The following is a 25,793-nucleotide window of genomic DNA, read 5'->3' on the forward strand; positions in this document are numbered from 1 at the left end:
AAGCCTTCTAAACTCTCCCCTAAGAGCAAAAGTTATTGATTGGATCCTCATGAAAGCTAAAGTTAAATGTATAAAAGTTGATGGAATCTACATAAAGATATATAAATTGGCATGTTTAAATGGGCTTTATAGAAGGTGGTTACAGCTCTTATTTAATTATATTGTGGGATAAACAAGGCATGTAGATTGCCACTAAGGAAATATTAACTAAACGTACTGAGGAAGGTTCTATTCAACAATCAAGTTCATGGCGTTTGTGGAGCCTTCTAAAATCTTTTAAGCTAAGTGACTAAGAAATTTTTGTTTTTAAGGAAAAACTGCTTATATTAAGTTGAGGGACATGTAGGTGAGCCCTTTCTTCTTCCAGCTGAAGACCATGGCCTGCCAACGGTGGTTATTTTAAGTGTGCTCTCTTCATTTTCCCCTCAGTGACTCTCTTATGATCCCTTCCCTTTGTTGTTTCACTCCCTTCCCTCTTCTCAAAAAACAGTTGGAAACTTATGGACACCCAGGATGACTTTGCCTTATACCTCAATCACCTTTTCAGACCTGTCTCAGTTTTAAAGAAGCTACGTGAAAGAAACTGAATATTTTAAGAAAAATGAATATTAATATTATTAGGTAGGTAGAATAGGGAAAAGGAGTCCAAAATGGCGGTGGCTAAAAGACAAGGAAGGTCAAAGGAAGGTCCGAGGACCAGAGAGAAGACTTCAGGCAGAACAAACAGCACTCCTGGCTAAGCCCAATTTGCATAGGGCAGGCCCAGGTGGAGGAAAAAACATATAAAAGGAGGAGCTAAAGGGCTTTCTGACGGACTCTCTCTCCTGAGTGCGTGCGCTCTTTTCTTTCTCTCTCTCTCTCTCACTCTCTCCTGCTCTCTTCTAAATAAAATGGAGCTGTAACACTGACTTGCCTAAGAGCTGTAGCACAGTTTGTCCAAGAGAGCTGTGATGCGCCGAGGGCTTTAATGTCCGTCGCTCCAAATCTTTGTTGTGATGAGACAAAGAACTGAGGAACATACACTCACGTGACATCTTTGGTGCCATGACTCGGATATAACCTGGCTGAAACAACCTCTGCATGGAAGAGGCCAAGCACAACAGGAGCCCAACTCAGCGAAGCTCCCGGGCTAGAAGCGGAAGGTGAAGAAACCCAGGGCAGGGGAAGGCCCATCATTCTGGAAACCGGGACAGTGAAAAACGAACTCAGCAGAAAGCTCATGCGGCCCAGTCTCAGATTCCAGAAGACCTCCGGTTAAGGTAAGAGGTCCTCGCTCCTATGGCTGGAGGGACCTTTACAATCTCTCGTTTCTTATTTCCTCAAACCTCCCGTGAACAGGCGGGTGGCAGGGGCACAGTTGAGGGACTCTGGAGAGGCTACTACTCAGCATGTCCCAAAGGCGCTATCTGCTGAGCCCCAGTAGCTGTTACACAAGCCAGTGGGGGTTCTTCTGTCTTTTCACTTCTCTGTGCCAAGGGTCAGACCAATGAAACTGTGAGCACCGGTCAGATATTTAGCAAATTTTCTGGCGAGCTATGAAGGGGATTCCTTGGCATGTTTTTCCCACTGCTTTTTCCTCCTGTCCTTTAGCTCTCTCCCGGGACTCAAGCCCGGCCAAAACTAATGAAACTCAGGCTCTGATGTCTCATCGCAAAAATTCATTGAGAGACAAAGTGATAAGAGGTAGATTTGTTAGGATTCAGAGAAAAGCCACCCTTCAGGGTGTGAACTGTTGCCAAGGGCAAGTGCTGGGGCCATGGAATTAGGCCTGGCTAGGTTTTGTGAGGGGATGGAATTCATATGCTAATGAGTGAGAGGATCATCCCAGCCATTGGGGAACAACCCACTCCTCCTTCTTCTGACCTTGTGCCTTGGAGCTGTCTTGCCACCTCTGGGTGTGTCTGTTGGCTTATAGACTGGGGATTAAGGTTTACTTGAATTTGACTTGTCATCTTGGACCCAATTGATTTTAATTGGTTTACATTATACCCTTGTGCTATGTCATTCTTTCAAAGGTTGTGCTCTGCCCCCTTCCCTCCTGTTTCATGCTCTTTTCCTGAGCCCCACCCAGATCCACAAGGCTGCCTCTACAATCTTCTGGAGAGACAACCAGAAAATAGTTGGCCTTGGGAGGGAAATACTCTATAATATCCAAGCCCCTAATCCTACTCAATACTGGGCACACTGGAGATCTTGGGGACACCCAAACTCCAGACCGGGGGGTCCCAGGAGGTCATCACGCCTTGACCTGCCTAAGGATCGGTCTTTGAAAGGTTGTCACGCCTCAACCTGTTCGGGGATCCTCTAGTCCCAGGGGTCCCAGGAGGTTGTCATGCCTCGACCTGCCCAAGGACCCAATCCTTGGGAGGCCGTCATGCCTCGACCTGCCCAGGGATTCGATCTCTAGGAGGCTGTCATGCCTCAGCCTGCCTGGGGGTCTGCACCCTGACCCGGGGACGCCTGGCTCTCAGGTTGCAACAGTTCTGGGTAGGATAAGCTTCAGAAAGACTCACCCCTAAGGAAGTCTACCTACGGAGACAGAAAGAAGCCTATTACTTGCGGGACTGTTCCCAGTCTCAGCAATAACTCAGGAGCCCAATGAGAACTCCATTGCTTTTCTGGAGAGGCTAAAAGAGGCACTCCAAAAGTTTACCAACCTGGACTTAGACTCTTACGAGGGACCGGTGATTTTAAAGGACAAATTCCTGTCCCAATGTGCATCAGATATCAGAATTAAGTTACAGCAGCTACAACAGCAGGACCCTGCTGCCTCTTTAGATGAGATGGTCCAGACAGCCAGCAATACTTTTTATAACAGGGAACAGGAGAAGGAGGCCAAGGCCCAGGAGAAGGAGAGAAAGAAAGAGACAAGGCATGCCCAGATGCTGGCCGCCCTCCAGAGAAGCCCTATGGCAAACCCCGAGTCCTTGAGGGACAAGGCACGAGACAGATGCCTGATCTGTAGACAGGTGGGACATTGGGCCAAAGAGTGTCCAAACCGTGACAAGTCTCCTAGAACGGCTTGCCACAAATGCCATCAACTGGGACTTTGGGTGGCACACTGCCCTCGGGACCCAAGAGCCTCAAAGTCAAGCGCCAAGCCTACCCTCACCATGGTTCAAGAGGACTGAAGCAGCCTGCTCCAGCCTGCCCACCTGTCACAGATAACCATCACGGGGCTGGAGCCAAGGGTGCAACTGGATGTGGCAGGTAAGTCCAAGAATTTCTTGGTTGACACAGGGGCTACCTACTCTGTTTTGATCTCCTACTCTGGAGCCTTCTCTTCCCAAACCTGTACCATTTTGGGTGCTACAGGAAAAGCAACTACTAAAAGATTCACCCGAGCACTTCTTTGTTGCCGGGATGGACAAATATTTTCCCACCAGTTTCTGGTGGTCCCTGAGTGTCCTACCCCCTTATTGGGAAGAGATATACTCACTAAACTGGAGACCACCCTTGTGATGGGAAGTTTTTCAGCCCCTAGGGTCCTACAGCTCCTGGTTACTACTGAAGAACCCAGTACACCTTCAATAGAGAGGAACCAAAAACTATGGGAAGACAAAATTAACCCCCAGGTGTGGGATCAGGGGATTCCTGGACGAGCCCACCAAGCTGAACCGGTCATCATTGTCCTCTGAGATCCCACTCGATTTCCTAACTGGAAACAATGTCCTCTCAAAAGAGAGGCTCGGGAGGGACTACAGCCTTTAATAAATAAATTCCTTGCTTGTGGGCTATTGGTCCCCACCAGTTCGCCATGTAACACCCCAATCCTCTCAGTAAAGAAAAGAAGACAGAACCTGGCGAATGGCTCAAGATCTCCGGATTATAAATGAAGCTGTAGTCCCCCTCCATCCCACAGTACCCAATCCCTATGTAATCTTGGGAGAAATCCCACCCAGTGCCAAGTGGTTTACAGTCTTAGATCTCAAATATGCATTTTTTTGCATATCGCTGGCTAAAGAATCCCAATATCTTTTTGCCTTTGAATGGGAGGCCCCAGGAGAAAAACACCAACAGATGACTTGGACAGTATTACCTCAGGGGTTCAGAGATAGCCCCCACCTGTTTGGACAGGACCTTAGCCGGGATCTCCTAGATCTGGACCTGGGACCTAATGGGAAAATATTACAATATGTAGATGACCTACTAATCTGCTCTCTACATGAGAAAAGTGCCCAACAACATGCAATTCAGGTTCTAAACTTGGCAGAAAGGGGATATAAAGTCTCCCGTGCTAAGGCACAGATGGTCAAGACAAAAGTCACTCACCTGAGAGTTCAGATTACACACAGGTCCAGGAAGCTGTCCTCTGATCTTGTACAAGGAATCCTCCAGTTGCCCTCCCCCATGACTTGAAAACAATTGCGAGCTTTCCTGGGGCTAACTGGTTATTGTAGAATCTGGATACCCAACTATGGTCTAATTGCCCAGCCCTTATATGAAAGCTTAAAGGGACGAGATGATTCAATCCCACTGATGTGGGGAACTCCTCAAAAGGAGGCAGAGGCTACAGTAAAACGGGCCTTAACTCAGGCACCTGCCTTGAGGTTGCCAGACCCAGAAAAAGCATTCCAACTTTATGTCCATGAAAGACAGGGAATAGCCTTGGGAGTGTTAACTCAAAGGTTGGGATCTGAGCCCCAGCCTGTAGCTTACTTATCCAAGAGGCTTGATCCAACTTTCCAAGGTTGGCCCCCCTGCCTTTGAAATCTTGCAGCTATTGCAATCATGATAGAAGATGCTTTAAAACTCTCCTTTGGGGGCAAACTATTTTTACCAGCCACCAAGTAAAACAACTCCTAAATGGGAGAGGCCATTTATGGATGTCTGGTCAAAGAATCCTCAGATATCAAGTAATGCTGATGGAAAATCCAGGCCTCGCTATATCCCCTTGTGAGGTTCTTAACCCAGCCACCCTCCTACCTACCCCCGAGGGCTCTCTCCCCTTTTACTCTTGTCTAGAAACCTTGGACCACTGGACAAAACCCCGAGAGGGATTGTCAGAAGATCCTCTGACCAATCCTGGGGAAATCTGGTACACAGATGGAAGCAGCTTTGTCTTGGATGGAAAAAGAAGAGCTGGGTATGCAGTAGTCTCCAATTTTGAGACCATAGAGGCTAAGCCTCTGCCACCAGGTCAACCAGCTACAACATGCAGTGCCAGTTCAACAAAGATACAAAACTACAGCTGACCACAGAAAATATCACACACCCTTGGACACCGCTATAAGGACTCTGAGGATTGAGACTAGCAAGAGGGGGAGGCCCAGTACCCCTAGCCGCCCCAGTTCAGCAGGAAGTAGCCAGAAAGACCTCGATGCTCCTATTCCCAAAGAATTGGGCCTCCCATCTCTTGAGGGGGGAATATTAGGTAGGTAGAATAGGGAAAAGGAGTCCAAAATGGCGGTGGCTAAAAGACAAGGAAGGTCAAAGGAAGGTCCGAGGACCAGAGTGAAGACTTCAGGCAGAACAAACAGCACTCCTGGCTAAGCTCAATTTGCATAGGGCAGGCCCAGGTGGAGGAAAAAACATATAAAAGGAGGAGCCAAAGCGCTTTCTGACGGACTCTCTCTCCTGCGTGCGTGCTCTTTTCTTTCTCTCTCTCTCTCTCTCTCTCCTGCTATCTTCTAAATAAAATGGAGCTGTAACACTGATTTGCCTAAGAGCTTTAGCATGGTTTGTCCAAGACCCAAGACCTGTGATACGCCAAGGGCTTTAATGTCCATCTCTCCAAATCTTTGTTGTGACGAGACAAAGAACCGAGGAACATAACACTTGCGTGACAATATCATTACAGTTTTATGCAACAGACACTGCCTACTGTAAATCCTTCTTGACAAGATGTACTGTACTAGGAGGATGAAGAAAGAAAAGAACAGAAGAGACTTTTGGAAGCAGCGTGTGTGTTCCTCACAAGTCAGAACAATTGCCTGGCGGTAATGATTCATTCAATTCAGAATAGCTTTCTAAATGACTTAGACACAACTCTGCAAAATATGGATCTTCCCTGGAGCTCAGATGGTAAAGAATCAGCCTGTAATGCAGGATACTTGGGTTCAATCCCTGGGTTGGGAAGATCCCCTGGAGAAGGGAATGGCAACTCACTCCAGTATTCTTGCCTGGAGTATCCCATGGATAGAGGAGCTTGGCAGGCTATAGTTTGTGGGGCCAAAAAGAGTCAGACATGACTGAGCGACTAACACTCAATACTACTGAGGAAACCAATAGTTACCTGAGTTGTAGAAAATGCGTAAACTGGAACTAATATGCAAGGGTTAATAAAATAAAAATAGCAATTTTGCTTTGGTTTAATTTATAAACTCAAAAAGGTCTTTGCTAAATGCCTTATACAAACCTATGAAAATGTGCTAAAGTAAAACTCTGAAGTTATAAAAAATAGAACTTTGTAAACTAAATTTCAATTTTATTAAAAATCTTACCACTGATTGTAGCAACTTCAGGCGGCAAAACTGTCTTTGAAAAACTAAACTACTGTCTTTGTCTCAAAAATATCTAAACCAGAATATAAATACAGGCCACAAGGACCTAAAAAGTGAAAGTGAAATTCATTCAGTCATGTCTGACTCTTCACGACCCCATGGACTATACAGTCCTTGGAATTCTTCAGGCCAGAATACTGGAGTAGGTAGCCCTACCCTTCTCCAGGGGATCTTCCCAATCCAGGGATCCAACCCAGGACTCCCACATTGCAGGCGGATTCTTTACCAGCTGAGCTACCAGAGAAGCCAACAAGGATTTAGACTAAGTCCAATTAAGCAGGTAAGAACTGTAAGACCGGGGCGGGGGGGGGGGGGGGGGGGGAGGGGTAGGGGGTGGGGAGTGGCAGTTTTAAATCTAAACTGCTGAAAATGTTCCCACAGCCAAACCTTATAGATAGTAAGCCTTAATCATCCGAGCAAGCAACTTTAAGGTAATCAAACTGTTTGTTAACTAGTAAGTTTATGTCAATGTTGTAATACCTGGTTCATATCTAAGCTTTTAGTAAGCCACAAGATCTCTAGTTTGTTTATTTCTGTGTATACATTATATGTGTGCTCAATAAAGGACAGAAATGGTATAGACCTGGCAGAAGCAGAAGATATTAAGAAGAGGCGGCAAGAATACACAGAAGAATTGTACAAAAAAGATCGTCACAACCCAGAAAATCAGAACAGTGTGATCACGCAGAGCCAGACATGCTGGAATGCAAAGTCAAGTGGGCCTTAGGAAGCATCACTACAAACAAAGCTGGTGGAGGTGATGGAATTCCAGTTGAGCTATTTCAAATCCTGAAAGATGATGCTGTGAAAGTGCTGCTCTCAATATGCCAGCAAATTTGGAAAACTCAGCAATGGCCACAGGAAGGACTAGAAAAGGTCAGTTTTCATTCCAATCCCAAAGAAAGGCAATGCCAAAGAATGCTCAAACTATTGCACAATTGCACTCATCTCACACGCTAGTAAAGTCATGCTCAAAATTCTCCAAGCCAGGCTTCAGCAATACGTGAACTGTGAACTTCCAGATGTTCAAGCTGGTTTTAGAAAAAGCAGAGGAACCAGAGATCAAATTGCCAACATCTGCTGGATCATAGAAAAGGCAAGAGAGTTCCAGAAAAACATCTATTTCTGCTTTATTGACTATGCCAAAGCCTTTGACTGTGTGGATCACAATAAACTGTGGAAAATTCTGAAAGAGATGGGAATACCAGACCACCTGACCTGCCTCTTGAGAAATTTGCATGCAGTTCAGGAAGAAACAGTTACTACTGGATGTGGAACAACAGACTAGTTCCAAATAGGGAAAGGACTACATCAAGGCTGTATATTGTCACCTTGCTTATTTAACTTATATGCAGAGTACATCATGAGAAACGCTGGACTGGAAGAAGCACAGGCTGGAATCAAGATTGCCAGGAGAAATATCAATAACCTCAGATATGCAGATGACACCACCCTTATGGCAGAAAGTGAAGAGGAAATAAAGAGCCTCTTGATGAAAGTGAAAGAGGAGAGTGAAAAAAAGAAAGCTCAACATTCAGAAAACGAAGATCATGGCATCTGGTCCCATCACTTCATGGCAAATAGATGGGGAAACAGTGGAAACAGTGACAGACTTTTTTTGGGGGGCCCCCAAATCGATGCAGATGGTGACTGCAGCCATGGAATTAAAAGACGCTTACTCCATTGAAGAATAGCTATGACCAACCTAGACAGCATATTAAAAAGCAGAGACACTACTTTGGCAAAGAAGGTCCATCTAGTCAAGGCTATGGTTTTTCCAGTAGTCATGTATGGATGTGAGAGTTGGACTGTAAAGAAAACTGAGCACTGAACAATTGATGCTTTTGAACTGTGGTGTTGGAGAAGACTCTCGAGAGTCCCTTGGACTTCAAGGAGATCCAACTAGTCCATCCTAAAAAAAATCAGTCCTGAACATTTATTGGAAGGATTGATGTTGAAACTGAAACTCCAATACTTTGGCCACCTAATACGAAGAACTGACTCATTTGAAAAAGCCTTGATGCTGGGAAAGATTGAAGGCAGGAGAAGGGAAGGACAGAGGATGAGATGGTTGGATAGCATCACCGACTCAATGGACATGAGTTTGGGTAAACTCTGGGAGTTGGTGATGGATAGGGAGGCCTGGCATGCTGCAGTCCACGGGGTCACAAAGAGTCAGACACAACTGAGCAACTGAGCTGAACTGATACATTATACATGAGATAGCTCTACTTCTAAAAGTTATTAATAAAATTGTATTTATAAAGTTCTGCTCAGTCACTCAGTTGTATCTGACTCTTTGTGACCCCATGAACTGCAGCACACCAGCCTCCCTGTCCATCACCAACTCCCAGAGTCCCACCCAAACCCATGTCCATTGAGTCAGTGATGCCATCCAAACATCTCATCCTCTGTCATCCCCTTCTCCTGCCCTCAATCTTTCCCAGTATCAGGGTCTTTTCCAGTGAGTCAGCTCTTCACATCAGGTGGCCAAAGTACTGGAGTTTCAGCTTCAACATCAGTCCTTCCAATGAACATCCAGGACTGATTTCCTTTAGGATGGACTGGTTGGATCTCCTTGCAGTCCAAGGGACTCTCAAGAGTCTTCTCCAACACCACAGTTCAAAAACATCAATTCTTTGGCACTCAGCTTTCTTTATAGTCCAACTCTCACATCCATTCATGACCACTGGAAAAACCATAGCCTTGACTAGATGGACCTTTGTTGACAAAGTAATGTCTGCTTTTTAATGTCTGCTTTTAAAAGTCATAACTTTCCATCCAAAGAGTAAGTGTCTTTTAATTTCATGACTGCAATCACCATCTGCAGTGATTTTGGAGCTCAAAAAAATAAAGTCAGCCACTGTTTCCACTGTTTCCCCATCTATTTGCCATGAAGTGATGGGACTGGATGCCATGATCTTAGTTTTCTGAATGTTGAGATTTAAGCCAACTTTTCAGTCTTCTCTTTCATTTTCATCTAGAGGCACTTTAGTTCTTCTTCACTTTCTGCCATAAAGAGCCCTATTTAATTTAGTTTAAAGTGCTTATATTTAAATAAAATTGGACAAGATGACTTTCAGGTTCACATGAACTGGGAAATAATGTTAAGTTGATACTTGATATCAATGTTTAAGTTTGTTGACATAAATTAATATAGATGTCATTCAGAGTCATCAAAATTAAGTATAATAGTTTATTGTACCTAGGTTTAAAAAAAAAAGACCTTACTAATCTCGTGCAAGAAAATAACTGGACATGAAACTTCAAGGCAAATGTAAATTAGATAAAAGCTTTGGGATTAAGATTTTTAAGTAATCATATTTTAGAAAAAAAAATAAATGTCTAAAATGATCTTTCCAAATGTTTGGTAACTTAAGATTCTAAAGCTGTGCAAATTTAAGCTAAGTGATGAAAGTTTATTCATTTAAAAGATACTGACACATCAATTATTTAAAAAAATTAAGAGTATTTAAAATATTAATGAAAATATTGGTATCAATGTTTTAAGTAAAGAAGTTATGAGAAATGAAATTTTATTTTAGTTAAGAAAAAGAGCTGGTTAATTTCATTTAGATGAAAAATGAAAGACAAGCTGGATAAAAAAAGTCCATGAAAAATTATGAAGAGGAACTCTGAGGAAAAAATTTTATTCATAGTCATGATTAATTAAATTTAGATTGAATTAACTAAGCTAATACAAGACTCCAGATTTTATTTATGTTTAAGTGTTCCTTTTTATAACAGATTCTGTGAATTTCTGTGCCCTTAAATGATATATATTTATTTTCTTTGCGACCTTGGTTAAATGGACAGGTATTGCTTCAGTGACCTCTGATCCTTTTTAAAAAAATCTTTTTGATATTTCTAACAAACTTCAAAAATATCAAATTCTAACTATGTTTTTTAGCCTCCAGCTGACTCTGGGATGGATGCTTCAAAGAAACATCTCTGAGAAATATCAGAGATAAGCTAAGTTTATTTGGTATTTTTAATTCAAAAACATTGTCAAGTGATTGAATGTGAATTTTAGGTTGTAATGTATAGATAAATCATTAATATAGATATTCCAAAATTTATATGCAGTCCCTAACATTTGACATATGCTGATAAAATTTTGTGAGTTGTAAGTCTAGTGGTTATACTAAAATGTTATATGTTGCAGAATATCCAAGTTTCCTAAGTGCATTGTACTCAAATCTTTAAACATGCAGAACGGCCAAGGCAAAATTGGTAGGGAATCGGCTTTAGAAAGGGTGATTCCCACCTGGGGAATTCCTTCTGAACTACATAGTGACAGAGGGACCTATTTTGTTGATCAAATTGTTAAAGAAATTTGCAAAATCTGGCGGATGATGCAACATTTCCCCTGTGACTACAATTCCCAGTCTTCTGAGTTAGTGGAAAGGACAAATAGAACAATTAAAACTCAGTTGGCTAAATTACATGTGCTTATTCCTTCCATCAGTTCTCCTCAAGACAGATCCACTCCTTTGACAAATACCATTTGTCTCCCTTTGAAATTACTACAGGGAGACCAATTAGGTTACATAAAAGACTATATGATCCTATATTACTTAAGAGGGACATACTATATTATCGCAAGGGTTTAATCAAATTTTTGACAAGTCATTCTAAACTTGTTTCTGAAGTTTATTATAGTGATTTATCCTCAGATGAAGATCAGACATCCCATGACTTACAACCAGGAGACTATGTATATTAAAAAAGACATCATTTAAAGGACTCCCCCACCCCAACCTAAATGGAACAGACGTTATCAGGTTTTTTTTTGACTAGCTCATACACAGCAAAACTGAAGGGAATTGGCTCTTAGATTCATATTTCCCACCTAAAAAGGGGTCCCGCACCAGACTCGTCTCTGGAGAGAACTGCTCACCTCACACTCGCCTTAAAGGGACACTGATAATATGGAAACACCAACACCAGGAAGAGAAGACAAGATCAGAAGTAGACTGCTGGCCCAGGGCGCCAGACCTGACCCATATGATTGTTCATCATTGATTGTTCATCAAGAATAAGTTTTATTCTTGGTCTCTTGGACTCTTACAAGTAAATAAAAAAAAATTTTTTTTTTCTATCACTGCTGCTGCTGCTAAATTGCTTCAGTCGTGTCTGACTCTGTGCGACCCCATAGACGACAGCCCACCAGGCTCCCCCGTCCCTGGGATTCTCCAGGCAAGAACACTGGCATGATATTATTCAAATTTTAGAAATCAGTCAAATTGTTGGGTTTGTGGTCAGTTACCTACATCCAGTGCTTCTGGTTTACCTTGATGGGTTTCTCCCCTCCAAGGTTCTGACTGGATGGATCTAAAAAGTTTATTTTGGAAGAAAGGAATTACAGTGCTGTCTGGGCTATTACTGATATCACTAGATGGGACTCATTCACTTGGCCAATCAAACCTACTTATTCTGACCCTGGCCATAAATATAAATTTTCCATTAAGGTTGCTAGAGCTCAATAAAAGCAACTGGCTAAATTTCAGGTGTTAAAAAAAAAAAAAAAAGGTAAACAGTTATGGGATGGATTTATTTGACTAACACCAGGATATGGTTGTCTAAGCCTAAAGGCCCCCTATGCTGGAAACAATTAAATCATACCAAAAATAATCAACCTAATAACATTAGAAAACCCGGCTGTGTGTCTTATGAAATCTACCAAAGTACCATTTTTCTTAAAGCCAATGATTGATATGAAACCGATTGGATTAGAAGACCGGAAATATACTGACTGGCACCTAACAGGACTCAAAGGCTTTGTGGGTCCAATCTGTGACCCTGGTGGCTGGCTGGGAAGGAATACTTCAGGATTCCCTTTGGCTCAAGACCACTTACATACAAATTTAGATGTGACTCCAGCAAATTTACCATCAATACCATCTCAGTGGGCCAATAGACCTGTGTTTCACTGGTATGATCACTTAACTATTTTTGCACCTTCAGTAGAATTGGAAAATGTTATTTCTCACATTGAAGCCTTAACAAAACTCACTCAGTAGGCATTAAATGATAGCAACTAGGCTATTAGCCTACTAAATTCTGAGATCTCTATGATAAGAAAAACTGTCTTACAAAATCATACAGTCCTTGATATCTTTACAGCATCTCAAGGGGGTACCTGTGCTATAATTCAAACTGAAGGTTGTGTTTACATACCAGATGGATCCCATAATGGGTGATGTTTTAAAAGATGATTTGGTTCTGAAAGCTCATGGCATAAATCCCTATGTGTAACTTTAATCATCTTATTAGCTGCATTATTTGTAATGTTTCTTTTATAAGACTGTTGTATTTTGTATTATATGATGTACAACCAAGAAATAGATCAGATTTATAACTTAGAATAATTGTAATAGTGTGATTCTAGTTATGGGAAGAGACAACAAGGGAAATATCTCCTGGATCCTATTAGTTAGAAGATAGAGGAATCTGAGAATCTTTTATTATTTCTCAATGGGCCTAATCCAGAAATTAACACTTAGAGTGACATTTCAATGAGGAGGTTCACTTGATCTGGGATGAACCTCCAAGTTTCCTGGGATTAAAAAAAAAAAAAAAGTCATGAAATGTCTTGCAAATGTAGTGGAATTTATGACCATGGGGAGGGACTGTGAAATGAAAATATCTCCTGCCATATTAATAAACAAGACATGTCACAGCCATCACTGATTTCTGGCCTCCAAATGTGATTGAGAGTTCTCAAAACTGCAATCCAGAGGATGCTGCCACCCTACAACGGTGACTGTTGAGGGTCTGGGGAATGCAAGAAGCAAGATGAACAAGAAAACAAGATTGGCTCCAGACAGCTGAGGTGCATATTAGAGGAAGGAATTCAGTCAGCCCAGGGGCTTGGATCTTCCCATACAGAGAGTGCTAAATTCCTTAACTTGATCCCTGATCTTTAATGTTCAGTCTGCCTGCTCCCTTTGTTGCAAACTTGTATGTAGCCTGACTCCCCCTCCTGCCTCCTTGGAGCATTTTTCTCAGAGCTACTAAAATTCTCTCTCCCAGTCTTGGAGTCCCAAACTTTCCCACCAAATAAAATAACTCTTTACTTTCAAGTTGTGACTATATTTTTTAATCAATAGTATGTGTTTTACTGGGGCTTCCCAGTGGTGCTAGTGGTAAAATACCTGCCTGCCTGTGCAGGAGATGTTTAAGAGACATGGGTTTGATCCCTGGGTTGGGAAGATTCCCCTGGAAGAGGGCATGGCAACCCACTCCAGTACTCTTGCCTGGAGAATCCTACATACAGAAGAGCCTGGTGGGCTACAGTCTGTAAGGTTGCACAGAATTGGACAGGATGGAAGCAACTTAGCATGCACACACATTTAATCTTTCAAATAATTTTCTCAGCTGTTATCTTATTTGACTGCCATAAACTCAGAAAGAGGTAAACTAATTAATTAAGTAAACATAGTAGAAATTCTCCAGAAAACTGAGAACATGAAAGACTGACAGTTTTAGATGGAACCATTGCACCCCTGCTTTGACCTGCCAGGCATACATCCAGCCTGGCCTCCAGTCCAGACACATCAACAAACTCCAGTGGCTAACACTCATCTTCAGGTAAGTTTCTGCAGGAATAAGGCTGTTCTAAGGATGCGACAAAGCGAAGACCAGCAGTCACCTCACATGCTAAGTAAATCTCTTCCTGCCCTTGTGGCAAATAGATACTGGCCCTGGATGTTTCTGAATTCCTTGTTAACTTTTGAAAATTTATCAGTTTTTCTTGCTCTCTTTACCACATTTTACCAATGTGAACAGTTTGACATTGTCAGATAATTTGCTTTGTTTTAAACTAGAGCTCTACCAAATAGACCCAGGAAGTTTCTGGGTTCCAAGGATGACAGAGTATTGAATGGGCAATTCCTCTCATACACAAGTACTTTGGAAAATACCCTTGGAGTTCCTTTGCATCTGCCACCATTTCTGTCACCAAGGAGGCAGAGACAAAAAGGGACTAACTATCCTTCAGTTGGATAGGGGAAGATGGTGTGTAAAACAATAATGCAGATGCTCCAACCCAGAGGAGAGATGTATAAGGTTTTTTGGAAGCAAGGCCTGGAGAACAGTTCCCCACTCCCCACCCTGCCCCCCACCCCAGGTAAGGGAGAAAGAAGAAGAAGGTTACTTCTGAGATAAGAAAGGAATCCTTAGGACAAATATGCTCTATGGGTTCTAGCAAGACTGCAAATTTCAACCATTTGCATCATTTTAAATTAATCATGTTCCTGAATGCCTTCCACTGATGGCTGTTTTACATTTGAAATCAGTAGTTTTCTTTCTTAGCTGACCGCCACACCCATAAAGACACCACGTGAAGGACACAGCATACCCCTTGGGGTGCTAATAACTGCTCATAACCTACTTTTGTTCCAGGAACTTCCTTGACACTAATGTAGGAAGCCAATGATGAAAGGCAAGGGCAATGGGCAAAAACAGTGGATAATTTTTGCCCTGGAATTCCCCCTGGATTGGGATGGAAGCTAACCTGTAGTTAAAATCAACTTCCTGCTCAGCCTTCTATTCTCTTTATCCTGTTTTCTTTGTTCCCCATAACCAGAGAGCCCTTTTCCAAAAAAAAATTCACTTCAGAGCCACTATCTGAGGCTCTGCTCCAAAGGAACCTGAACTAAAATACTACCACTTTAAGGTATATTCAATATTTGCGACATTTAAATTGTGAGCTACAAACTGGCATGTGCCAAGAGCATCGCCAGGGGCTGAAGAGCAGCAGCATGGGCACTTGCCATCTGCCTCTGTGGAGACTGAACCCTGTGCTGCAGCTGGCCTTCAGCACCCCTTCCGCCTGTGGGGTTCAGGTGGAGTGAGGCTCTCTGTGCTCCAGGGCATCCCGTGGAACTGGTCTTTAGATAACTAGATATTTTCAGGAACTGATTTCATGATCCTTCAGGCAGTTAGAATAGGAAAAGGAGTCCAAAATGGCTAAAAGACAAAGAAGGGAAAAGCCCGCAAAAATAGATCAAAGGAAGGCCCAAGGACCAGAGTGAGGACCTCGGGTAAAATAGACGGCCCTCCTGGCTAGCCCAGTTTACACAGGGCAGGCACAGGGGGAGGAGAAACAACATACAAAACGAGGAGCCAAAATTGAGCCAGGGGGCTCTCTTCTCTTGGCTTTTGGGTCTGCCCACCCTCACTCCTCAGAGGATGAACCATCCTTTCTTTTTCCTAATAAAGCTGAGCTATAACACTGGTCCACCCATCGCTTCAAATTTTTGCTGTAGTGAGACAGAACTGAGGAAATTACATGCTCTCTTAATAATCCCAGTCCTTGCATCTCTTCATATCTAGAAAAATGCTAAATCCCTTCATGGTGCCATCAGTTCCTTGTGACTAACAGAGAATCTTCCTTAAAGTAAGCATTTGATTGCACTGAACTCCTCCCTCACTGAAATCTTATGTATTGACCTTCCCCCACTGCCTCTTCAGAGCAGTCTCTCAGAGCTCTCTGAGGTGCTGTCTCCCAGGCTGCAGTCCTCATTTTGCCCCAAATAAAACTTAACTCACAACTCTTTAAATTGTGTGTGTGTGTTCAGTCAACAACTGTAACCATTCCAGTTGTCTATTCCATTTAAAATAAGAAAAATGCTATTGTCAAAAGTATTTCAGTAGCACATCTATACTTGTGTTTCCTTTTCATGTAAATATATATACATATATGCAAATATATATATATGTAAATATATATATGTATATATATGTATATTTTACCAACTTCGTTACAGCCACTCTACAATTTTATTATTTCCTCTAGTCATAAAAAAGAGACGCTGCTACTCCAGTTTCACCGAGTAACATTTCTTCTTCCTACTCTAAAAGTATCACTGCTCTCATTCAATTTTCAGCTCACTTTAGCAGGCTCAACTCTCTTTTTCTGTTTCTTTTTCAAAAATAATGAGATTATAAGGAAGAAAAACTTGCTCTTGCTCCTCTTTACTCTTTGACTTTGCAGCTTACTTCTAATACTAGTATTCATCTTGTAAGCTAGAGAATGTTCAATTTATTGAACTAATTAAAGACAAAACTCTAAAAAGAAATCACTATTATAATCGTTACTTTATTCATAATGTATCAACCATAAAGCAGTCTACTAATCATAATCTAATAAAATGAATCATAACACTTTTTTCATAAACTGCATTGATTGACACTCACATTCATTATTATAAAAGTTTAAGGAAATAATTACGACTATAGCTAAATTTTTCATTATCTATTTTAAAAAACAATAAACTACATTAGAATTGGCTCAGATGATGAAGAATCTGCCTGCAATGCAAGAGACCAGGGTACAATCCCTGGGTGAGGAAGATCCCCTGGAAAAGGAAATGGCAACCCACTCCAGTATTCTTGCCTGGAGAATGCCATGGACAGAGGAGACTGGAGGGCTACACTCTATGGGGTTGCAAAGAGTCCGGCAAATAAGTGACTAACACTTAACAATTTTCTTTTCATAGGAAGGTGTTGTTGTCGTTTAGTTGCTCAGTTGTATCCACTCTTTTGTGACCCCATGGATTATCGCTCACCAGGCTCTTCTGTCCATGAGATTCTCCAGGCAAGAATACTGGAGTGGACTGCCATTTCCTTCTCCAGGGGATCTTCCTGACTCAAGAATAAAACCCACATCTCCTGTGTCTCCTGCACTGGAAAGTGGATTCTTTACTACTGAACCACCAGGAAAGCCTATATGGGACAGTAGCAAATTAAAATCAGAAAAAAAAAGTCTTGTACACAAATTTTATTCAGACCCATCAAGCTGGATTTTTACTACTGGCTTATACACTGAAAGGAACAGACTGTGGAGTATCTGGAATTTTCCACCTCAATGTGTTTTAGAATTCTACAGATACTATAGCTGCATGATAATTAAGAAGTTGCACCTTTAAATCAAAAGGTAAGATAATTAAAACTACAGCATGAAATTATAATGAGTTAGAAAGTAACGTGCTATGGAAATAAATACTTTTTTCTCCTACCTGAAGTCCGAACCCACTCTTCTGCCATTCTCTGGAATCCCAGGATCTGGACACATGTCAGAGACCAAAGCCACACCTCCTTGCGTTACTGTAATAGAAAGAAACATGATGATACTGCTCAGGAAGTATCCATATAATGACATTATATTAGACAGATTTGGCTCTTTAATGATGATGCCTTAACGTGATTTCTTTTAAGAATTCAGACAGTTTAGCTAGAATAAAATAAATCTACTCTTATTCTTAAAAAACATACTTTTACAGAGAAGGCCAACAATCTTCAGCTGGAACTCTTTCTTCTACTAAAGAAGTCTTAATACAATTAACATTTTCTCATTAAGATCACCTTTATGACAACTTACAATTAATAGCATGATGGGAAAAAAAAAGAGCATCATGCCATAAACAGCTTAGCTTATATAGAAGATAGCTTTCATTCACTTCCATGGATGAAATGGAAGTGTTAATTATCTATTAAGATCTATACAAGAGATATTTCACATAAAATTACTTATTATATTGTAAACATGAAGAATGCTTATCATTTAAGTCAAACAAATAACAATTTTCTTGTGCAGTGTGCTGATTTATTTTTTGAATCTGTGTATAAAGAATCTTTCCTCCTGCTAGGATGTTGTACAATCACAGATTAGTTTTTAAAGGATTCATTTGCTTGTTGGAGTGGCCCTTTCTCCAGTAACCATCCCACTATCTGAGTAGTCTAATCTAATCAAGGTGACATGCTCTTTCCAGGAATTTTCAATAGTGGTCTTGTGACTCAATTCAGTACAATGACACATGAGAAGAAGCCTGCAGGAATGCTTCTGGGAAGACCTTTCTGTTAGCTAGTAGTGATCATCTCTTTTTCACTCTGGGCCTTATCATGCTTGAATTTCAAATTTGTAACTCTTGGTACCCTCTTGTTACAGTACAGGTTTTTTAATCTGTAGTCAGTGGTCTACTAAAACATCTCTAAAATTTATTTTCTAAAAGTGTTCTAGCTTTAATAAATTTTCAAACCTCAATAAAGAATTTAACTTTCACCATATTTTTTCCACCATCATCAGCTATATAACTCCCACATTTGCTCAAGTAAAACAGTTATTACTGTGTCAAGTCATCCTCCTCAAGGTGAATGGCTATCACTGTTTATAGAGGAAGTGTCCACATTAGTGTGGTTCTTACTTGACTATTTTAGTGTATCACACTGGTCTAAAGCAAAAGTAAAGTGAAAGTGAAAGTTGCTCAGTCGTGTCCGACTCTTTGTGACCCCATGACTATACAGTCCATGGAATTCTCCAGGCCAGAATACTGGAATGGATAGCCTTTCCCTTCTCCAGCGGTCTTCCCAACCCAGGGTTCGAACCCAGGTCTCCCATATTGCAGGTGTATTCTGTACCAGCTGAGCTACAAGGGAAGCCCAAGAATACTGGAGTGGATAGCCTATCCCTTCTTCAGTGGATCTTCCTGACCCAGGAATTGAACTGGGCTCCCCAGCATTTCAGACAAATTCTTTACCAACTGAGCTATCAACAACTTAAAGGCTTAGAAAGATCTACCTCTATACCATCTCTGTTTTTCCTCACATGGATAGTAAAAAAAGTTAATGACAAATTGAAGGAACCCACACAAATCAACTCAAAATATTCTGGATCTTTTTCAAAGATAATGTCAAAACTGCTTACTTAGTCAAAAAAAAGAGTGCTTATTTGGAATTCTCCGAGTGCACTGAATGAAATAGGTAAGTCTGAATAGTTTGCAGATGGAAGGAAGATAACAAAAAAATGAGAGATAAATGTTAAATATGTTTGATTTTCTGAAACAGAGATAGGCGTGTAACAGGATAATGATAGAAATCCATGGTGACACGTTATGTACAAGAAAACATTGAGTCCCTCAAACTCAACTACCCATTCCATCAGCATCATCAGCAATTAATGCCTTTCAAAACAGAAGCTTAAAGTTACAAAGAATGACGGTGATATATCTGCTTCAAGCAGGATCCTGATGCCGCAGAGAAACATTCTCAAAAGAGAGGATTTCCTGGGCTTACCATCATTTTAACTCTAATTTTGTCAAATTATATCTTACCAAATATTATAGGACACATGCCATAGATACTAACAAATATATGACACTTCAGTCAAAACCTTAGAATTTAAAATCAAAACTAGAATATTCAATAGGTAGTTTCATGACCCATCATTAACTAATAGTAATGTAAGATGTAAAATTATACACGTGGATGAAGAGATACAAATCAGATAGTTTGTAAAAGACTTTGAATGAATTTAGATTTAAACTGTGGAAATTATATTAATGTGTACATAATCAAATAACTCTTTCATAGCATGTTGGCTTTTACACTATCTCATTAGACCCTCACAAGCTTCCTATGAGGTATGTAGAGCAATAAGGAGCATGCTTTTCCTATTAAATTGTAACTGAGCCAGACCCTACAGGGCCTTCCCAGGACAGATCCCCCCATGTCTTCTGCCTTCTTCTTGTCCATAGAACACTTGAGCCTCTTAAGTCTTCCCCAAGTTCAAAATAATAAACTAAATTAGAGAAGTGAGAAAATGTAGGAAGAAAGGAAAACAGTCAAGCAAGACAAAAAATAATACTTTAGCCAGTAAACAAAGTCAAGGACCTTCAGTTCCTCCTAAGAGACAGCTAACATTTGGAGCCATGACCTTTGAGCTGCTTTGAAGATAATGAAAGCCCCACCCGCCAGGGGGAAGAGGTTAACTGCATGCTGACCACAAGCACATACTGGTTGGAACCAGAAGGTTGATGATGCTGACTCCCAATTACCTCATCAACAACCAATCAGAAGAATGTCCATGAGTTGATCACACACCCATAAACCTCCCTCCCCTCACCTTGTCTTTAAAAACCTTTTCATGAAAGACTTTGGGGAGTTCAGGCCTTTTAGGCACTAGCCATCAGGACTCCTTGCTTGGCACCAGCAATAAATGCTACACTTTCCTTCACCACAACGCAGTGTCAACAGTTTGGCTTTACCCCTTATGGGTGAGTGGACACAAGATTGGCTCAGTAGTGAAAATTATCCTGGTCTTTGAGGACATGTCCTGTGATCATCAATTCAAATTCAACACATATTTGTTTTTTGAACAAATCATATAGCTAGACTGGTGCCCTAGTAAAGGAAGCAATCAACACAAAAGAAGTATACACAAATTACTTATATGAAAAAGGATATCATAAACAAATAAAGTGGCAGAGACAAGATTTACGTTAGTGAAACAATCAGAAGTAATTAGAAATAAAGTACTAAGAATGATGATGATGATAATGTAAAATTAAACCTTACTTAAGATTAAATTAAAGCCAATTTAATCTTGGCTAGAAACTACGTGTACCATTTATACACATTTTAAACTGAATCCTTACAACCATTCCATGAGGAGATAATGTCAAACCCATTTTCCAAGAAAGAACTGAGGACAGAGTTATCACTCAATTGATGACAGATCCAGGTTTCTTTTCTTACATTTGCTCCAGTAAGATAATGAGATAGTGCATATTAAAGGCCTTTGCAAATTAAAGTGGGGCTTTTAAAAATAATTTTAAAATTCTTAATAATAAAATTCCTTTTATATTAAAAATGAACCAAAAAGTAAAGGAAAAAGGTGTATTCATCTGTTATCACCCAGTCAAGCATACACATGGGAAGCCATATGGTCCCAACCATGAGGCTTTAGTTCAAATGCCATCTGGTGGCAATTTTCTTGCAGTATAAAAGACCAGATTCACAGGCTTTCCACATGAGACCATTAGCCACATTCAGAGCACTAGAACAACGAATTGACTGGAATATTAAATCTTCATGTAAGATGTCATTTTTCAAAGTTAAAATTTAGTTTATATTAATACACCTTTTGGAGAAGGCAATGGCACCCCACTCCAGTACTCTTGCCTGGAAAATACCATGGACAAAGGAGCCTGGTGGGCTGCAGTCCAGGGGGTCGCTAAGAGTTGGACATGACTGAGTGACTTCACTTTCACTTTTCACTTTCATGCATTGGAGAAGGAAATGGCAACCCACTCCAGTGTTCTTGCCTGGAGAATCCCAGGGACAGGGGAGCCTGGTGGGCTGCCGTCTATGGGGTCGCACAGAGTCGGACACGACTGAAGTGACTTAGCAGCAGTAGCAGCAATATACCTTTGGATTAATAATCCAAAATAGAAGTCATTTAAGTCAACTCACACTTTTTAGTGATATTGCTCCTGTGACTTATTATAGCATATTTTTATTGTTGATATTTATTTCTTCAGAAACCTAAAGACATATTTCAGCTGGATTAATTTTGAGACTAATTCTCACCATTTTAAACTTTCAGAGAGGTGACATATGTTTCTAGTTGCATAACAATCAGGAACCTTGTTACACAAAACACAGTTGAAATTTCTCAGGTAGCAATATCTCCACTGTATCAATGACCTTTAGATGTCAAAAAACCCATGCTAGGCATGTGTGTTTGTGGGATATTGCTTTTCTGCTAAAATCAGTTTGCATAAGTCAACACTGATATTTGTTATTTCAACATTTATTGGACCCAGGCTTTACTGAAATAAAAAGCAACACCTACTTTTTAAGGCACTTCCCTTTTTTGATTTGCAAGATGCTTTATCACAGTAAGAATGAAGCATCCGTATTACTCTTTCCTCAAAAGCCAATACCTTGATTAAATGTTCATTTCCACAATATTTCAGTATTGTAGTAATTTCCTTCATTTAGCTATAACAGGGTTGTTTTCATTTAAAGAGCATCACATGGGACATTTTCATATGCATAATAGAATTTTTGATATTTTTTTCTTTCTACTAAATATATGCACTGTCTCTACCAGCTGTCAGCTTTGATCCCAGAATGATAAGCATATACTGACAAGCTTCATAGACACTAACAGCTTCTTGATGAAGATGAAATTGGCTAAAAACTCAACATTCAAAAAACTCAGATCATGGCATCTAGTCCCATCACTTTCATGGCAAATAGATGGGGAAAAAATGGAAACAGTGACAGACTTTATTTATTTTGGGGGGTCTCTAAAATCACTGTAGATGCTAACTGCAGCCATGAAATTAAAAGACACTTGCTCCTTGGGAAAAAAGCTATGACAAATCTATACAGTGTATTAAAAAGCAGAGACATTCCTTTGCCAACAAAAGTCCATGTGGTCAAAGCTATGGTTTTTCAAATAGTTACATATGGGTGTGCGTGTTGGACCGCTAAGAAGGCTGAGGGCCAAAGAATAGGTGCTTTTGAACTTTGGTGTTGGAGAAGACTCTTGAGAGTCCCTTGGGCTGCAAGGAGATCAAACTAGTCAATCCTAAAGGAAATCAGTCCTGAATATTCATTGGAAGGACTGATGCTGAAGCTCCAATACTTTGGCCACCTGATTTGAAGAGCCAACTCATTGGAAAATACCCTGATGCTGGGAAAGACTGAAGGCAGAAGGAGAAGGGGACAACAGAGGATGAGATGCTTGGATGGCAACACTGACTCAATGGACATGAGTTTGAGCAAGCTCCAGGAGATGGTGAAGGACACAAAGATTTGGACACGACTTTCTGTCCATGGGGTCACAGTGATTCGGACATGACTGAGTGACTGAACATAGAAATAGGTGAAACAAGAATTGTTGACATTTCTGATAACAAATTCTTATTATCACAATATTAGGGTTTCAAATGTATAGTTTACATAGAAATAAGTTGCCAAAGACACACGTCTTTGATCTGAAGTAGTTTGGACCTCAGATTAATGGATGGATAGTGAAATACCCATGAACATGAAAAGGCAAAATAATAGGATACTGAAAGAGAAACTCCCCACGTCAGTAGGTGCCCAATATGCTACTGGAGATCAGTGAAGAAATAACTCCAGAAAGAATGAAGAGATGGAGCCAAAGCAAAAACAACACCCAGTTGTGGATGTGACTGGTGATAGAAGCAAGGTCCAATGCTGTAAAGAACAATATTGCATAGGAACCTGGAGTGTTAGGTCCATGAATCAAGGCAAATTGGAAGTAGTCAAACAGGACATGGCAAGAGTGAAAGTCAACATTTTAGGAATCAGCAAATTAAAACAGACTGGAATGGGAGAATTTAACTCGAACATTGTATCTACTACTGCCGGCAAAAACCCCTTAGAAGAAATGAAGAAAGGGGAGGAGCTAAGATGGCAGAGGAGTAGGATGGGGAGAACACTTTCTCCCCCACAAATTCATCAAAAGAACATTTAAACACCGAGTAAATTCCACAAAACAACTTCTGAATGCTGGCAGAGGACATCAGGCACCCAGAAAAGCAACCCATGTCTTCGAAAAGAGGTAGGAAAAAATATATAAGACAAAAAAAGAGACAAAAGAGGAAGGGACGGAGCTCCATCCTGGGAAGGGAGTCTTAAAAAGAGAGAAGTTCCCAAACACTGGGAAACCTTCTCACTGCCAAATCTGTGCCGAGCCTTGGAAGCACAGAGGGCAACATAACAGGGAGGAAAAATAAATAAACAATTAAAACCTGAAGATTACGATCCCTACGGTAACTCCCCCAGCGGAGAAACAGCGCAGACGCCTGCACCCGCCACTAGCAAGCAGGGGCTGGGCAGGGAGGCGCAGCGCGGGCTGCATCCCTTAGAGTAAGGATCTGGCCTGAATACCCCGAGCGCTATCTGAGCAAACTAATTTGGGCTAGCAAACCAGACTGTGGGATGTCTACCACGTGAAAAGCCAGCCCTAACCTAAGACACTGCCAGGCCCGCACACGGAACAAAAGACTGTACAGAGATAGCTGGTTGCAGACCGTCCCCCTCCGGTGACAGGCAGCCAGAGCTGGAGAGGGGCAATCACAGCCCCAGAGAGACATTACCTACAAAACTGTAAGAAGGCTTTTTCGCTAACTAAAACTTCTTGGTGGTCTGGATGGTCAACATCCACCTGAGAATGTGTGCCAGTTGTACACCTAGATAACCGAGTGGCGGGGAGGCGATAAGTCGCAGCAATTGCGCTGGCCAAACACCTCATCACCTAAGCTGCTCAGACCTGGGAAGGGCACAAAACTCAGGCCCAACCGAGTCTGCGTCTCTGAGGACTACCCGAGTGCCTGAACCTGAGCTGCTTAGACCTGGGAGATGCAAGCTGCCCAGGGCCGGCCACGGATGGTTCCTGGCGGACCAACCTAGAGCCTGAGCAGTGTGGACAGGGAGGCTACTCGCGCCGTGAGCGGGGGCAGGCCCAGTGTGGCTGAGGCACTGCGAGCACACGCCAGTGTTATTTGTTTGCAGTGTCCCTCCCTCCCCACAGCACGACTGAACAAGTGAGCCTAAAAAAAAAAAGTGTCCACCACCATCCCCTTTGTGTCAGGGCAGAAACCAGACACTGAAGAGACCAGCAAACAGAAGAAGTTATAACAGAGGGAACCGCCTTGAAAGCTACAGGCAATAGATTAAAACCCTGTGGTTAGTACTGAATACATAGGAAGGGTCCTATAGATCTTGAGAAATATAAGTAGGACCAAGGAACTATTGGAAAATGAACTGACTCCACAATACCCACAACAAAACCAGTTAGAAAGTCCTAGATATATTTTTACTATTTTTACAATCATTCTTTCTATTTTTTTTTAATTTTTAAAAAAATTTTAAGTCCTCTATTATTCCTATATATATATTTTTTATAATTTTTGTGACCTTTTTTCCCCTCTTTTCTTTAACATTGTATTTTTGAAATTCCAAACTCTACTCTAGATTTTTAATTTTTGCTTTTTGGTATTTGTTATCAATTTTGTAACTATATATATTTTTTTATACTTTTTGTGACTTTTTTTTTTTTTCCCACTCTCTTTCTCTTCTTCTTTTATATAACATTGTATATCCGAAATTCCAAACTCTACTCTAGATTTTTAATTTATGCTTTTTGGTATTTGTTATCACTTTTGTACCTATATTTTCTTTATAATTTTTGTGACTTTGTTTTTGTTTGTCTTTTTTCTCTCTCTTTCTTTTTCTTTTTTTTTAACATTGTATTTTTGAAATTCCAGACTCTACTCTAGATTTTTAACTTTTGCTTTTTGGTATTTGTTATCAATTTTGTACCTATATTTTCTTTATAATTTTTGTGACTTCGTTTATTTTTGTTTGTTTTTTCTCTCTTTCTTTTCCTTCTTCTTTTCTTTAACATTGTATTTTTGAAATTCCAAACTCTACTCTAGATTTTTAATTTTTGCTTTTATGTATTTC

General features: G+C 40.8%; 1 protein-coding gene across 1 annotated transcript in view; it reads right to left on the reverse strand.

Moving 5' to 3' along the window:
* CSMD1 (CUB and Sushi multiple domains 1) overlaps window positions 1-25,793 on the reverse strand; it is a 2,072,278-nt gene that overhangs the window by 587,883 nt on the left and 1,458,602 nt on the right. Inside the window, exon 8 of the mRNA XM_061404066.1 lies at window positions 17,528-17,615. Within this exon, the coding sequence (XP_061260050.1) occupies window positions 17,528-17,615 (88 nt within the window). The remainder of the gene's footprint in view (window positions 1-17,527; window positions 17,616-25,793) is intronic.

This window comes from Bos javanicus, chromosome 27 (genome assembly GCF_032452875.1).
Source record: "Bos javanicus breed banteng chromosome 27, ARS-OSU_banteng_1.0, whole genome shotgun sequence".
Taxonomy (NCBI): Eukaryota; Metazoa; Chordata; class Mammalia; order Artiodactyla; family Bovidae; genus Bos; species Bos javanicus.